This window comes from Canis lupus, chromosome 2, assembly GCF_011100685.1.
Source record: "Canis lupus familiaris isolate Mischka breed German Shepherd chromosome 2, alternate assembly UU_Cfam_GSD_1.0, whole genome shotgun sequence".
In the NCBI taxonomy this organism is placed as follows: Eukaryota; Metazoa; Chordata; class Mammalia; order Carnivora; family Canidae; genus Canis; species Canis lupus.
In genome coordinates, this window is record NC_049223.1 from 11,660,496 (window position 1) to 11,677,115 (window position 16,620).

The 16,620-nt window shown below is 39.3% G+C and overlaps 1 protein-coding gene across 1 annotated transcript in view; it reads right to left on the minus strand.

Annotated features, from left to right (window-relative positions):
• MALRD1 (MAM and LDL receptor class A domain containing 1) overlaps positions 1 to 16,620 on the minus strand; it is a 754,089-nt gene that overhangs the window by 664,178 nt on the left and 73,291 nt on the right. The window contains 2 exon segments of the mRNA XM_038532060.1: positions 5,300 to 5,445; positions 15,681 to 15,888. Of these exon segments, the coding sequence (XP_038387988.1) occupies positions 5,300 to 5,445; positions 15,681 to 15,888 (354 nt within the window).

Here is a 16,620-nt window from a genome sequence, read left to right on the forward strand (position 1 = left end):
GGAGAGTACATCTTAAAAATATATAGTGCCAGTCATAGTCATTTACTGCATGGAAATGAAAGCATCCTATATAAGAAAATGTGTACAAGAATGGATCTTGCAGCACTCTCATGATATTGTCACTCAATAGGATAGATACATTTTGCCATATCCAGACCAAAGAATTTAAGCAAGCAACAAATTAGGCTGCTTCCACTTCTAGGCAATGTTGAGTATCAGGGACAAGATTCAGTCGTCTTGAACTAGCCAAAAACAAAACAAAACACACAGAAAAAGACACCCATACACGATCCATTAGACATTGGTTTATGTAGCACAATGAAAATATAGGAACACAGGATAATGATCTCTCAGAGAGGAAAACCAAATGAGCTAAGCCATACTATTTCCCTAGCTTACCACCTAAATAGAGTTTCTAGCTCTATGTAGAAAGGTAGGAGCCAGGAGGAGTATGGTGGTGTCTTTAAGTTGAAAAGATGGAGGTGCTACTTTGGGGAGACTCAAGTGCCTAGAGTTCGTAAGGCAGCATACCAGGATGACAGGGCTGCAAAGAGAGAGAGGTCCAGAGATCTGCAGAGTCTCCTCTTTCCCCAAATCCCCACCTGAGCAAATGACCAGTGCATGGACGTGAGAAAACTATCTGAAATGGGCCACTGGAACATTTCCCAGAGGTTACAATGGGCCAGAAATGGAAGGCTCTTGTACCTATCACCAAAATGAAAAAAAAAAAAATTATACAAAAGGATTGGATGGAGCACTCAAGTCAAATGAAAACTTATGTCCAAACAAAAACTTGTATGCAAATTTTGCAGAATATTCGTAGTGACCAACATTTAGGAAGAACCCAAATACCCTCCAACTGATCAATGGATAAACAAACTGTGCTTTATCGATGTAATGGATTACTACTCAGCAGTCAAAAAAGAAGGAACTACCACTGCAGTCAACAACATGAATGAGTCTCGAATCCATTCAGCTAACTGCAAGACAGATAGACTCCAAAGGCCACATACTGTAGGATCCTATGTATAGGACGTTGTGGAAAAGGCTAAACCATAGGGATAGAAATCAGATCAGTGGATGTCAGTGGCTGGAAATGAGACAGACGTGGACTATTAAGCTTTGGGAGGGGGGAATGGAACTCTGTTATATCTAGAGTTTTCTGATGGTTACACAATTATATATGTTTGTTCAAACTCAGTGAAGGTTGAATTTTATTGCATTTAAGTTATACTTTAACAGATGGACAGGGCCCTCAGATACCTGGGTGGGGTGCCATGAATGGCAGGGTCCCTGACACTGAAGGAGGCAGGCTGTGCCATCATTTGTGTAATGCCCTTCCCATAATAAAGTCTTCCAAGAGGTCACACCACTAATAAAAATAAATATCATTATATATTATATAATTAAACATAATATTATATAATTTAAATATTTATTTAATATGTTATAATATAAATATTACAATATAAATACATTAAATATATATAAAAAACAGAAAAAGTAAAATACAAAAGGACTGATGACTTGGAGGAATTGCCATGAGCTATCTTAATAAAGGAAACAAGATAGAGATAATAGCTACAATAAGATCTCATTCTTTGGTAAAAACAAACAGTCGCCAAAATACCTATAACTTTAAATGTATACATATCTATTATATATACATACGTGGGCATGAGCATAGATAAAGGTCCAAGATAATTAACATGAGTTGCCTGTTTGGATATTTAATAAGGTAACAACTAAGAACTGGAAAATAAGAACCAACCAAAGAAGGAAGTTTAGAAAAATCAAGATTTTACCCTAAAAAGAAGAGCTAGATAATGTCAAGCTGTTCATCTCTTACATAAAGTTACATTTAGGAGTGTACATATAGGAGGAAAAATACTGACAATTAAACAGGTTTTTAAAGAGCTGTAACCCACAGACACAAATGTCTAAGAACATAATAGGTTGATATAAGTCTACAGTCTTAAATGTGGGAACCATGAGTCTGACCCTGCTGCTTCTCTCCCAGAATTCCCACTTCATTTGTCCTTGCACTTCCTGGTACTGATTTTTCCCCTCCTCATTTATGATGTAAGACCACTAGTGATCATCTTTAAGTTTGATAATGACAATGATAGGTGAAGAAGAACAGACTGGATGGAAGAGGTACTCCCTGATGTGCCTTTTTTTTTTTTTTGAGATTTTATTTATTTATTCATGAGAGATACAGAGAGCGAGGCAGAAACATAGGCAGAGGGAGAAGCAGGCTCCCTTCTGGGGAGCCTGATGCGGGACTCCATCCGATGACCCTGGGATCACAATCTGGATCAAAAGTAGATGCTCACCCATTGAGCCACCAAGATGCCCCTGATTTACCCTTTCTAGAGAACAGCTGTAATTTCTTTGCTGCTCTCACTTTCAATTTTAAAAGCCATCCCTAGTTTTATCAGTTTGTTACTTGTTAACATTGTTTATATCATAGATAAAGAAAAATGCATCCTTCAATATTTAACAAAGGGGACCTTTTAGAATCATTTTTAGCATAAATCATCATTAAACAGTAATTATAAGATGTCAGAAGACTGCTTATAAATGTTTTCTAATTGTCAAAGTCCTGGTGGTATTCCTAGTTTTCTGACCAGAATGCACAACAAATAGATTTTAACATTGAATAGGCTTTTACTCTACAAAAAACCTTCCCAGGAATTACTTCATTTAATCCGCATAATAATTTTACCTAAAGGATAATTTGATTTTCCCTATTTTCTAGCTGAAAAAAAAAAAAAAAGAGTACAAAGGCATTTAGCAGATTTGTGCAATGTCAACAACATCCTAACTTAGCCTTGGGCAACCAGTGCTCTCTGCCACCCTGCTGTGGGAGACATCACCTAAGGCCACCATACGCACTGAATAGCTCCTGGAATCACTGCATTGGTTTAGCCCTGCATATGGTTTCCCTAGGACTTCCACCCATTCATGGTTATCTACCCAAGTCTTGCACACTCTCTATTCCCCTCATCTCAGCAAGATTATTTTTTTTAACAGAAAACTGATTTATTTGTAACACAGCCCACTCCCAACACTTTGATAAACATACATGTAGAAAGAGTCACACTTAGCCATTTAGCCAAAGGCAGAGCTTCATGGCTCTCAAAACAGCAAGCCCATCGCTCCCAGGGACCCAAGTGCAGGGCCAATCTGAACACACCAACAGACAAGCTCCCAATGAGGATGGCCCTTGGTCTCAGAGTCTCACTCTTCCCGGACACCTCTTAAACATAACTGCAGGGGTGCCTGTTGGCTCAGTGGTTGAGCCAGCTCAGGCTGTGATGATGGGGTTCTGGGATCGGGTCCCACATCAGGCTCCCCACAGGGAGCCTGTTTCTACCTCTGCCTATGTCTCTGCCTCTTTCTGTGTCTCTCATGAATAAATAAAATAAACATGCAAAATAAAAAACGTTTCTTAACTGCAGCCTTCTACCCTGCACCCCCCACCAAGCCAAGTCCCAGCCTCTGAGCCACTGGAGAAGTTTCGTTTGTAGGATCACCGACATGCTTCCGGCCTTACAGAAAGTGTTGTGTCTCCGCCTTTTAGAACAAAACTAATTGGTCACATGCTTTCATAGACTGAATGGTCACCATGGTCCTCCAGAGAAATTTCACATTCCTAAGCCCTCTGTAATTCCCCTCTTTCCTCGCCTGCTTCATCATTTCTGTACTCTGCCCAAGCATGTGTCTCTCAACTAGAACCACCTGCAACTCTCCCATCCTCTTCTAGCATATTCCCTCAATTAGAACATCTCCCTTGGCAGCTCTCCTTCCTTATTTCAGCCTTTCTGGCAACTTCTCATTTCCCTTCATGCTCAGTTCAGGAGTCACCTCCTTCAGGAAAACATCTTGATTCCACCTGAGTCACCCTCCATCTCATATAAAACATTTATTATATCTTATTGCAAATCCTCATTTATTTGCTTTGGTTACTAGACCTCAGACCACCCCAAAGGCAGGGAGAATGGCTTCCATCTGTGTACCCCAGGTCTAATATAGGATATATTCTCAGTAATTGGTTTTAGAAAAGAAAAAGAAACAGTATATGAGCTTGAGGAAAATGGACTATTAACTTAGAGTTCCAATAATTAGTCCTGATTCACACTTTAATCCACCACAGAATCTTAAAAAATAAGGTTCATTGGTACAAAAAGAAAAATTAGGACCTTACAGCCTTGTCAATTAAACTGGGTTTACAGTTTTAGACAACAGATGGATGGCCAAAGTCTCACTCCCTATTCCCTTGCATGCTTCCCCACCAACTCCAGTTTCCAATGGTTGTAATTTAAAATACTGTCAACACTGTTAGTTCAAGCATACCTCTTTGGAAATCTCAAAGGAGAAATAAATAGAATAATCTCCAAGGGGGCTATATGAGCTTAAAGAAGATCGACAGTACAGTTGTATTATTATAAAGTTAATATGAGACTCCTGTACCTAGGCAATGACATCCACACAAATGAGAAAAAGAACAAAACCCTTCTGATTTCCTTGGAGATTCAGAAATCCTTATTGAAATGTTACGTGTCCTTTGCTCTATTTTAATAAGCGATGTAAAAATTGTAATGGTGGTTAAAAATACATGAGAAAGGGGATCCCTGGGTGGCGCAGTGGTTTAGCGCCTGCCTTTGGCCCAGGGCGCGATCCTGGAGACCCGGGATCGAGTCCCACGTCGGGCTCCCGGTGCATGGAGCCTGCTTCTCCCTCTGCCTGTGTCTCTGCCCCCTCCCCCTCTCTGTGTGACTATCATAAATAAATAAAAATTAAAAAAATAAAAATATTTTAAAAAATACACAAGATAGAAGATTGTTACAAAGAAGCTTTTAGAATGATTACATTGCTTTCAAGTATTTGTCAATTTATTTTTATAGATAGTGCTAAACCTCTGTTCTCTATTTCCAGAAGGAAGATTAAACTATTTTTTTCCTGTTTTGCAAAAATTGGGTTGCTCTAAAAAGAAAGCAAGGGTACTGTACATGAGTTCTGGCAATTAGAGGAAATTATCGGAAGACCTGCCCCCCTCGCCATGCCTTCAACCCAACCTTGTAAAAAGTGAGACAACAAAAATCTTGGTTATTGAAATAATACTCTTTTCAGGAAACCCAATTAATTTCAAATTATCATGTTGGAGAGTTTCCAGCAAGACACACCAGAGTCTCAGGCATACGGTCTATAACTAGAAATGAAAACGGATAGTATCATCATTTGGCAACATGAAAGAAAGGCAACAAAATGTTTTTTAGGAGGAATATATCCTATCATGACTTGTGTTTGCCATGTGATCAGCATCCTGAAGGTGGTTCTCTCCACTGGCCAATCCTTTCGTGACTTCCCAGTGTGAATCTTCTGTGAGAAATGGCTCCCAGCTGCAGAAACCAGACTCAAAGTCACACGTGAGATGATTTGCTGCTCCACATGGAAAACCAGTGAAGAGAAATTAGGTAGGAAACTTAATTCCTGAAACACTTATTTCATATTAGCCAACCAACTCCGGAGGGCTGAATGATCATTTCACTTTATAATAAATGTTTTCTGATTATCCGAATAGTTTTACTTTTTCCAACAGCATAACTTTCCATGTGTTGGGTGAGGTATCACCCTTCTATATGCTTCTAACTAAAAGTCTGGCACATTTCATCCTGGCTGGCCATCTCTATTGTACTTAGAGATGCAAGGTGAAACTACAGCTTTTCAGGGAGTTAACTGATTCATCTGCCAAGACTAACAAGATTCGCCTGCCGAGTTAGTAGTTTTAAAAAGATCCATTTGAAAGAGGGGAATGGATTCTGGACAGCTGAATAGTTTGTGGCTGGCACCTTGGTATTCATTCCCTTATGCTATTTTTAACAGTTTCTCAAAAAAAAAAAAAGTCTAGGCACTTTGGAATTGCAGGTAAATTAAATACTCTGACCCTTGCTTTTGTTTGCTTCTTAATACACAACTAAATAGTTGGGAAATAGTTAAGTTTCTTTGATCACAAAAAAAAAAAAAAAAAAAAAAAAACATATGGAGTTTCCTCAAAAAGTTAAAAATAGAATTACCTTTAGGATCCAGCAATAGCCCTACTTGGTATTCACCCAAAGGGCACAAAAATACTGATTTGAAGGGATACCAGCACCTCGATGTTTATAGCAGCATTATCAACAGTTTCCAAATTATGGAGAGAGCCCAAATGTCCATTGACTGATGAATGCTTAAAGAATATATGGTATATACATACACACACTGACACACACACTGAACTATTATTCAGCCATAAAAAAAGATTGAAACCTTGCCATTTATAATGACATGGATGGAACTAGAGAATACTATGCTGAGCAAAATAAGCCAGTCAGAGAAAGACAAATACTATATGATTTCACTCATGTAGAATTTAAGAAAACAGATGAACATAAGGTGGGGGAAAAAAAGAGGCAAAGCAGGAAGCAGATGCTGAACAAAGTGAGGGTGGGTGGGGCATGGGGGTTAAACAAGTGATGGGGATTAAGGAGGGCATTTGTGATGAGCACTGGGTAGTGTAAGTGATAAATCACTAAATTCTACACCTAAAACTAATAACACTATGTTGACTAGAATTTAAATAAAAACTTGAAGAAAAAAATAATGCAAAGAAATAACTTAAGAAAAGAGGAACTAGTTCTAGATTAAGTGGGTGTTTGGGGTTATTAGCTTCATGGGTCTTTACCAGTTTCGCCACCAGATTAGTGAGATACAGTAGCAAGACTGAGCAGTAACCTAGAAATTCTAACAACTTGATGTGTGCTTTTGAGGAATTGGTTTTTATGTGTTTAAATTCCCTTTGAATGAAATAAGAATCATAGTATCAGGCTATCTTAGATAATAGCTTGGGGAATAAATCAGTACAATGTAAAAAATTATTTCTTTTTTTAATAATAAATTTATTTTTATTGGTGTTCAATTTGCCACCATACAGAATAACACCCAGTGCTCATCCCGTCAAGTGCCCCCCTCAGTGCCCGTCACCCATTCACCCCCACCCCCCGCCCTCCTCCCCTTCCACCACCCCTATATTCCTTTTCATGCATAAGCTTTTTTACAACACTGGGAGAAAGGGGACAAAATAATTCTTGGCCAGACTATATCCAAAGTCTTAACAAGCTCCCTAGGATCCAAATGCTATCTTAGTAATAAGAACAATAGACATGTTACCAGAAGTTCCCAGTATGTGCCAGGTTTGTGGGTAGTTTGTTTGTTTGTTTGTTTTAACATATATTACCATTAGACCTTTCAAATACCCTCCACAGTAAGTGTAATCATCCGCTAAAAAGAAAAGCTGCTCTAAGCAACTTGTCTGTGGTAAATTTAGTAAATGGAACATCCAGGCTTTAAAATGTCTGACACCAAAGCTTATATACTATGAAGCCTCCCGAAACCAGGGATTCCATCATCATATGCCTGCTCTTATTATTTTCAATTTTAAATAATATGACCAAATTCAGGCACCCAGGGGACTCAACTTGTTAAGTGACCAACTCCTGATTTTGGCACAGGTCATGATCTCAGTGCTGTGAGATCGAGCCCTGCATCAGGCTCCAGGCTTGGCTCAGAGTCGGCTTGAGATTCTCTGTCCCTCTCTGCACACCCTCCCCTCACTCAGGCTCTCTAAATAATAAGTAAGCAAATAAATGAATAAAATATTTTAAAAAATTATAATATGACCAATTTGACCATTATAATGAGTAAGCTCATTGTATCTTAACTATCAAAGGATCTTCAAATTTCTATAAACAGGGACGCCTGGTTTCACGACAAGATAGTTCATTACTAGCATGGCAATTCTTAAAACACTCAAGTCCACTATGCAAGTAATACTGCCACTTAAAATTTCTCTGCATGTCAACCTTTAGATCTCAGAGCTATGCTTGTTTAGCTAGTCATATAATGGATATAGAATATTATTTTTTTCTTTACAAGCAAATACTTTATTCTCCCTTAAATAGATTTCCCCAAAGATAAATATGAATTAAGTGCAGTATGATAATGAAAAAATGTTGTGTATCACCTAATGGTGAATCAATATACAAGGAAATGTCACTCACCCATATACCTAGCTGAAAATCTATTGCTTCTGAATGTGATTTTCTTTCTTTCTTTCTTTTTTTTTTTTTAATTTATGATAGTCACACAGAGAGAGAGAGAGAGAGGCAGAGACATAGGCAGAGGGAGAAGCAGGCTCCATGCACCGGGAGCCCGACGTGGGATTGGATCCCGGGTCTCCAGGATCGCGCCCTGGGCCAAAGGCAGGCCCTAAACCGCTGTGCCACCCAGGGATCCCCTGAATGTGATTATCTTTACTCGGCTCTGCCTACAGGGTTTATAGGATATCACTGACAAAAAGTTACTCCTCAAAGAAGACTCTCTTCTCTTTTTTGCCATAGACTTAATCACCAAAGACCAGCTGTGATGGTCTCTCTGGGCATCAGGAAAATCCTCTGGTCTTGTTCCTTGGTTCTCTATGAACCTTGCCTCTTCTAAGTCAATTGGTAGAGTGCAGAAATACTCAAGACTCAAAATACATATCTGACCTCTGAAATGTGCTTAAAGGTTCCAAATACTTGGTTTTGGACCTGATCAAGAAACCCTTCCACTTACTTCCAAGGGTACCTTTCTTCCCTGAAGTACACTTTCCTGGAATAGAAAATCTTACATTAAAAAAAAAGAAAAAAAGAAGAAAATCTTCCATGGGTAGGGTGACCACACATCTGGGTCACCACAGTTTATGCCTATTGTCCCAGCATAATAAATAATACCTCTTCTTTTTTTTTTCTTCTCAACTGTTCCTATTTGGCTGATAAATTCAATATTGCTCAGTTGGGGGTCAATAAATTATACATTGGGGGATTCTGAGTGGTTCAGTCAGTTAAGGATCCGACTCTTGGTTTCAGCTAGGACTGTGACCTCAGGATGGTGAGATCCAGCCCCATGTGGGACTCCACGATCAACAGGGAGTCTATTTAAGATTCTCTCTCTCCCTCACACCTCCCCCATTCATTCTCTCTCCCTCTCTCAAATAAATAATTTTTTTGAAAAAGCTGTATATTAATACACAAAGGAAATAAATCTGTGCAAATAACAATCTTATGCACTGCAGGTGACCACTGAAGTTAGAAGTAACCGTCGGATTCCTCAATGAGGCAGCATACGGAAATGGCAATAAGGCCAGTAAGCATGTATGGAAAGTACAACGTGACCCAAGCATCACCAAATCCTTCCACAGGCTCTTCACAACTGTACCTAGGTCACTGAACTGCAAAGATACGAAGATGTCAAGACAAAATAACTTTGGATTGGATCAATGTTGAAGTGTGGCTTTAGAAGAAAAGTTGATTTAACTATCCAGATATTTCACCAGGTAAAATGTCAATCATTGCACTTCCCACAAAACATGCAACACCCTGTCCTTTGAAAAATGAAAATTAGTTTTTAAAATCCATCACCTTCAAAATATATGAAAGCAAAACGATGCAGTCATCTCTATAAAAATCTTGGTGAATTGCTCATCTATGAGATAATGACATTTATCTCAATATACTTCAAAGGACATTTTTTAAAGCTAAATATTCTAGAACCTAACTGCACTATAAAATATATATCAAATTTCAGTCACCAAAGTTTAGATTTTTCCATTAAAATTTCCCTACATAATTCAAAAAGTTTAGAGTGTAGTTATAAATATCTGAAGAAAACCAGGAGATCCAATGTGTCATTAGAGACACATTCTGGCCACTAATAAATGCTGATAATGCCATATAGAATAAATGCTACCTGTCTATAAAATCTAAAAAAGCATCAATTCATAAGTAGAATATATTCATTACAAACAGTGATTTTGATTATTTTGTTGCTTTTAACTTTCTGTGATTGTAGAACACACTTCACAATTTCTAATCAGAGCATGAGAAATGCCACTGTTCATAATTTTAGTGAAATTTTGCTGAGTTCACTTGAGTAATATTTTAAAATTATGACAAAGCTTTCTCTTGCATATTTAACCACTGCATTATATTGGCAGGAGAGAAAAAATTCACTCTGGTAGCTGGGGAAATTCTTCTGGATCATGAAAATTAAAATATTTATGAATCATCTAGTTCAGAAGTAAATCAACTTTCTATTATATTAGAAAAAATATGTATAGGGATAAATGGAGAATGTTCCATTCAATAAGCATATACTAGGTCTTAATATGATACAAACATTTTGTTAATATTTATTGAGTAACCACAGGATCTTTTCTCATATATATGTGTGTATATATATATGTATATATATATATATATATATATACATATATATATATAGGAAATAGGAAATTTTTAGCACAATTTTTTTTCAAAATAAAAAAAAATTCAGAGACAGCATCACAGAATACATTAAATGCACTGCATTGGATTCTTAGTTTAAGAGTCTTTCCCTTGAATACTGTACCAACTTTCACTTGAATATTGTACCAACTTCTTCTGTAAAGTGTCACCATTTTTACAGCATTTTCTTTTTTAAATCTTTAAAAAAATATTTATTTAGAAAGCAAGAGAGCGAGAGAGCAGGCACACGCATGCAGGGGTAAGTAGGAGAGGGAAAGAGAATTTCAAGCCGACTCCACACTGAGAGTGGAGCCTGACTTGAAGTGTGATCCCACCACCCTGAGATCATGATCTGAACTGAAATCAAGAGTCAGATGCTTAACTGACTGAGTCACCCAGGTGTATTAGCATTTTAAAAGCTCTATAAAATTCTTACAATTAAAAGAACTTTTTTATCCTCCAGAATTTCCCACACAATTTTGATTTGAACATAAATCTGTCTATCCTTCCTTTTTTTTTTTTTTTGGAAAAAAATAGTCTTTTTCCATGCCACAACTGAAAAAGATGTATACTTTTTCTTCTTTTGTGATAAAACGTTGATGGCATAAAATTGACCTTTTTAACTATTTTTTTAAATTTCTATTTATTTATGATAGTCACAGAGAGAGAGAGAGAGAGAGAGAGGCAGAGACATAGGCAGAGGGAGAAGCAGGCTCCATGCACTGGGAGCCCGACGTGGGATTCGATCCCCGGTCTCCATGATCGCACCCTGGGCCAAAGGCAGGCGCTAAACCGCTGAGCCACCCAGGGATCCCCCTTTTTAACTATTTTAAATGTACAGTTCAGCAGCAAGTACATTCACACTTTTGTGCATCCATCACCATCACGCATCTCCAGAACTTCATCTTTGCAAAGTGAAACTCAATACCCATTCAACACCAATGTACCATCTTTCCCTCCCCCGTCTCCCCTGGCCTCCGTTCTGCTTTGTTTCTATGAATCTGACTCCTCCACGTACCTTATATAAGTAGAATTATACAATATTTGTCCTTTTGTGACTTATTTCATTTAACATAATGTCTTTTAGGTCCATTCATATTGTAGCATGTGTCTGGAAATTAGGAATATTTTATATGTAAATTTTTCAGCTAGCCAATGTATACCCTTTGGTATGTTTGGAACAAGGTCTATTGTATTTATTTAATTAAATAAATTAATTAAATATAGAAATATTTAAAGAGGGATCCCTGGGTGGCACAGCGGTTTGGCGCCTGCCTTTGGCCCAGGGCGCGATCCTGGAGACCCGGGATCGAGTCCCACGTCGGGCTCCCGGTGCATGCAGCCTGCTTCTCCCTCTGCCTGTGTCTCTGCCTCTCTCTCTCTCTGTGTGACTATAATAAATAAATAAATAAATAAATAAATAAATAAATAAATAAATAAAAGAAATATTTAAAGATACATTGCAATGTAAGCTCCTGTCTTATACAGGAGCATATTAATAACTGTCGAATATCTTTCCCTTGGAATCATGCAGATTTGTCCCGTGATTGGCGTATTTTACTTAGCATAAAGACTCCATTTACGTGGCTATCTAAAATATTCAAACTCCTAGAAGCAGAGTGTAGGACAGTGGCTACCAGGAGCTAGGGGGTACAGGGAAATGGTGAGTTTTTGTTCAATGGCTATGAAGTTTCAGTCATGCAAGATGAATTAATTCAGAATTCTGCACAGCACACAGCCTCCAGTCAACAGTCTTGTATTGGGCACTCTCCGTCCCCCCCCCAATTATTTTGCAATGCTTTTATTGAAAGCTGTGCTGAAAAAATACGGCCTTTCCTACACGATTTTCCGAAAAGGCAGAAAAGAGGTATGAAAAAAGAAAAAAAAAAGTCACTTTTCTGCTCTCTAACGCCCGTTTTGCAGGAACGTTTTCCACGTTCATTTAAATGATGTGTTTGAGGCTGGAAGTGCTGTCACAGGTGTTGGCCCCTGGGACTCCCCCACACATCTCCATGATGGGGATTTCTGGGGCCTGAGTGGCGAAGTTTTACTGAGCAGGAGCATCTAGTCTGTCTACAACTTTGACAGGGGAGATCTTCCCCTCGGGAGGAGTTCTAAGGCTTCTGACAAGTCCCGCAAAGTCGCCTGAAGGTAGACCCTGCTGCGAGCGCCCCTACGCAGCGCGCGCCGCCCCCCGGCCACGGGATGCTGCGGTCCCTGCAGCGGTAACCGCCCATCGGTGCCCTGGGAGCTGGGGGCGCGGGGGTCTCCACGTCTCGCGCGCGCGTGGGGAGGGGGCGGCTCCCTGCGTCACGGGGCTCCCGGGCTCCCCGCACCCCGGCCCGCGCTCGCTCGCCCGCAGTCTCGCCGCCTTCCCGGAGGAGGCGCGGCGGCAGCGCTCGGGGCGGGGGGCGCGGCTCGGGGAGGGGCTGCCCTGCGGGGTCGCCGCCCTGCTGCACCGCGGCCGCCCCGCCCCGGGCGGGCTCCACACCTGCACCCCGCAGCGCTGCTTCTCGGGCGCGGCCCGGGGCGGGAGAGGGGAGCCCGCGGCGCGCTCACCCGCGGCCAGAGGGTGCCCCCCCGTCGCCCGCCCGCTGCGGGGAGGCAGGTGCGGCCCGCGAGGCCGCGGAAGGGCAGGCCGGAGGGTAGCCCCGCCCCGGCGCCCGAGCTTCTCGGAACCTCCGCCCCCCGGGCCCCGCCGCGTCCCCCGCCAATCGCTGGCTGTGTCCTTCCTCCCTAAGGAAGGGACACCAAGGATCAGGGGGCCTCCGGGCTCCACGAACTGCAGGCGGTGCTTAGCGTATCTGTTGTAAGGCAATGATGCCTCAATACAACTTCTTAGAATCTATCGTTTGGTGTCATAGCGATGCTCTTTGGAAAAAGTTACAGGCGTTTTAGCTTGTTTGAAAGGTCAGAAAGACGGGATAGAAGCATGTTTCATTCACTTCATGAACTTAAGAATTCTGTTTATAACAAAAGTCTGCATTACGGAGTCAATTTGTTAAACAAAAATTTTAAAGTATGTGTAGAAGGACGCCTGAGCATCTGCCTTCAGCTCAGGGCATGATCCCAGGATCCTGAGATGGAGTCAGGAATCGGTGTCCCCCTCTTCCTATGTCTCTGCCTCTCTCTCTGGGTCTATCATGAATAAATAAAATAAAGATCAGCCCCGCATTGACTTCCCCAGTGAGGGTTGAGTCTGCGGATTCCCTCTACCCCTCTGCTTGTGTATTCTCTCTCTCTCTCAAGTGAATGAATAAATAAATAAAATATTTTTTAAAAACAATATGTGTAGGATGTTTCAAAGTGGTTTTAAATTTCAAAGGGAAGTTTCTCCTATTTGGTAAAAATATATATAAGCATGTGTACATATGCACAAATGTATTAAATATCTTAGTGCAGAAAATAGTGTAATGTCATATCAGTTCTAATAATTCCATTGCTGTATAAATAATTTTCTCAAAACAAACACGACTGTACAAATATTGACATGAAATACTCATGTTGACATCAAAATAGATGGATATATATGCATTAAAATACATAAATGTTTTGTAATCTGTAAAATGGCTACATTTTCATTTCATAAAAGCTATAGGAAGTTGATCTCAAGCAAGCACGCACGCCAGGTTTTCTTTGTTCAAATGAAGTTACATAAGTTGGAAAATTTAAACACTAACGCTATTTGTTGATAAGCATGGACATCTGTCCCTTCATTCAAAAAAAAAAAAAAAAAAGCAAATAGCAGAATGGTATCAACATAGAATCCACTTGAAAATTCCCAAATATGTAACCAGTGGAACTTCAACAAAGGAAGAGAAATGGGAAAATATACTCGAAATCAAATGCTAAAACACCTACTAACAGTCCAGGTGGAATTTGATTAAGAAAACCAATTAAAAGGAGAGCATAAAGAACCTCCTCACTGCAGGGGGGGAGTGGGGAGGAGAAAAAAAGCTAAGTGTCAATATGCACAATTGAAAAGAGAGGAGATATATTTACTTTCAACCATTGAAAGTGAGAATAATTCAAACCATTAGAAAGATAAATCTCTCCAAAAGAAGTGGACCAAATAGCTTATAAGAAAATTTAAAGCATAGGAAAGAAATTGCCAGTCACATTAGAGAAAATGAATGGTCCTCACATAATTTTTTGAGTGAGAAAAGCACCCAAAAATTCCACTGAAATCATATTGGGAAGTAGATTGTTTTGTTTAAAACTAGGGTTAAGGGATCCCTGGGTGGCGCAGCGGTGTGGCACCTGCCTTTGGCCCAGGGCGCGATCCTGGAGACCCGGGATCGAATCCCACGTCGGGCTCCCGGTGCATGGAGTCTCCTTCTCCCTCTGTCTGTGTCTCTGCCTCTCTCTCTCTGTGACTATCATAAATAATAAATAAAAAAGAAAATAAAAATAAAAGTAGGGTTAAAACTAGGTGTCTGAGGAATTAATGAAATTAAAAATACCCATCAACAGAAGCATTTTATACCAAGAACTTTTCATTAAAAAGATGACATTTATCTTGTTGCAATATTTTTCTCTTGTTCAATAAAATACATCACTAAAATAAAACTGTGCAGCAAAATAAATGTCAAATTTTTAATAATTAAGAAGACCCACTTGGTGATATGGGATTTGGATTCATTTAGTTAGAATCCATTGTTTCCAAAGAGACACAAATATCATAGTTGCTAAGTTACCTCATATGAGAACCATCATGTGGGTTGTAAATTAAATTATATTACCTTTCAAATACAACTACATTGGAATAATAATTAGATTTCTTGTCATCACTCCTATCAAAGATTCTCCGTAAAAGTCCTAAAAGGCAGGTGTTGAACCTAAATTTTGCCTAGTCATGATAGCAACCGTGATTGACATGATTTCTATAGTCATCATGGCTGCCTTCTAGGCAACCCTTCCTCTTTTACCCCTCCCCACAGCTTTCTACATAATTGGTCAAAATCGAAAATGCCCTATACTTTAATAAAGGTCAGCAATTCATAATATATGTCTGCTAAGAGAGAAGTATAAAGAGCTTTCCTCTCCTATCCATTTTCCTCTTTAACCAAAGTACACACACACACCACAATTATTCCTTTTTTGAACAAATAGAATTTGTAGTGTTAACAAAAAGCATCAAAGGCTTAAGTTAGCATAGAAACCCCCACAAAGAATAGTAGTGCTAATAGCTTCAGAATGAGAATGTTCATTTTATTTCATACATATTACCCTTACCTCACTGAAAGCAAAGACTTTTAAATCCAACCACAGTCATGAATGTGAGTATGTGGACAAATAAACCATTAATTCACTTACAGCAAGTTGCAGGATCTTCATCACTGTCATCAGAACAGTCCCGCCAAGAGTCGCAGACCGATTCTTGGGCAATGCACTGGCCACTGGTACAAGTGAATTCATCAGCTGAGCAAAGCTTTCTGGACGGGGCAAGTGCACAGGCATAGACCCAGAGCTGATTCAACCCAATAAAACCTTTCTGGCTCAATATAGTCCCTTCAAATATAATCTTCAAAAAGCAAAACATAAAAAATTTATGAGTTTAAAATCTCCTTTAAGAGACTCCTCCAAAAAAAAAAAAAAAAAAAGGAATAAACACTTAATAATTACTGAAAAAAACACCTGTTAAAACAGCCAGCAAGTACAACCAATAAAATTCCTACTCATAAAGCCTGACTCACATGCATAATTGGTCTGAATGGAAAAAAAAACCCTACACTTAAGAAAAGTCAGCAATTTATAATATGATGTCTCCAAAGGGAAATTATAAGGAGTAGAAAGAGTACATCCACCGAGGCCTACTGAGAAACCACTCATGATCTAGTGAAATGCAACATGCCACTTAACCACTGGCATTGTCCCTGACTTCAAACTTGTTACTTGAGCATCATTTTCATGGCTCTCTTTCTTTACTATTCAGGGAAAAGAATAAGCATTTTCACTACTTTTACACCAAGAGCTATAACTGCATCTGGGTTTTATACTACTGAAATTAGCACTGGAATGCAGGTAGGGAAATACTAGGCAAATAGCAAGGGACACAAGAAAAGAATAGAACATTTAAAAGAATAAATATAAAAATCCATTTTCACAAAAAATAATTTCTCTAACAAAGAAGTGCCAATTAAAAGAAATAAATCTCATTTTCTCCAGTTGAATCGCTAGCTTTTTTTGGAGGTATACAATATTAGTAAGTAAAGCAACCATACTTGCTATTCCAATGTAAGATATTTTCAAAGTA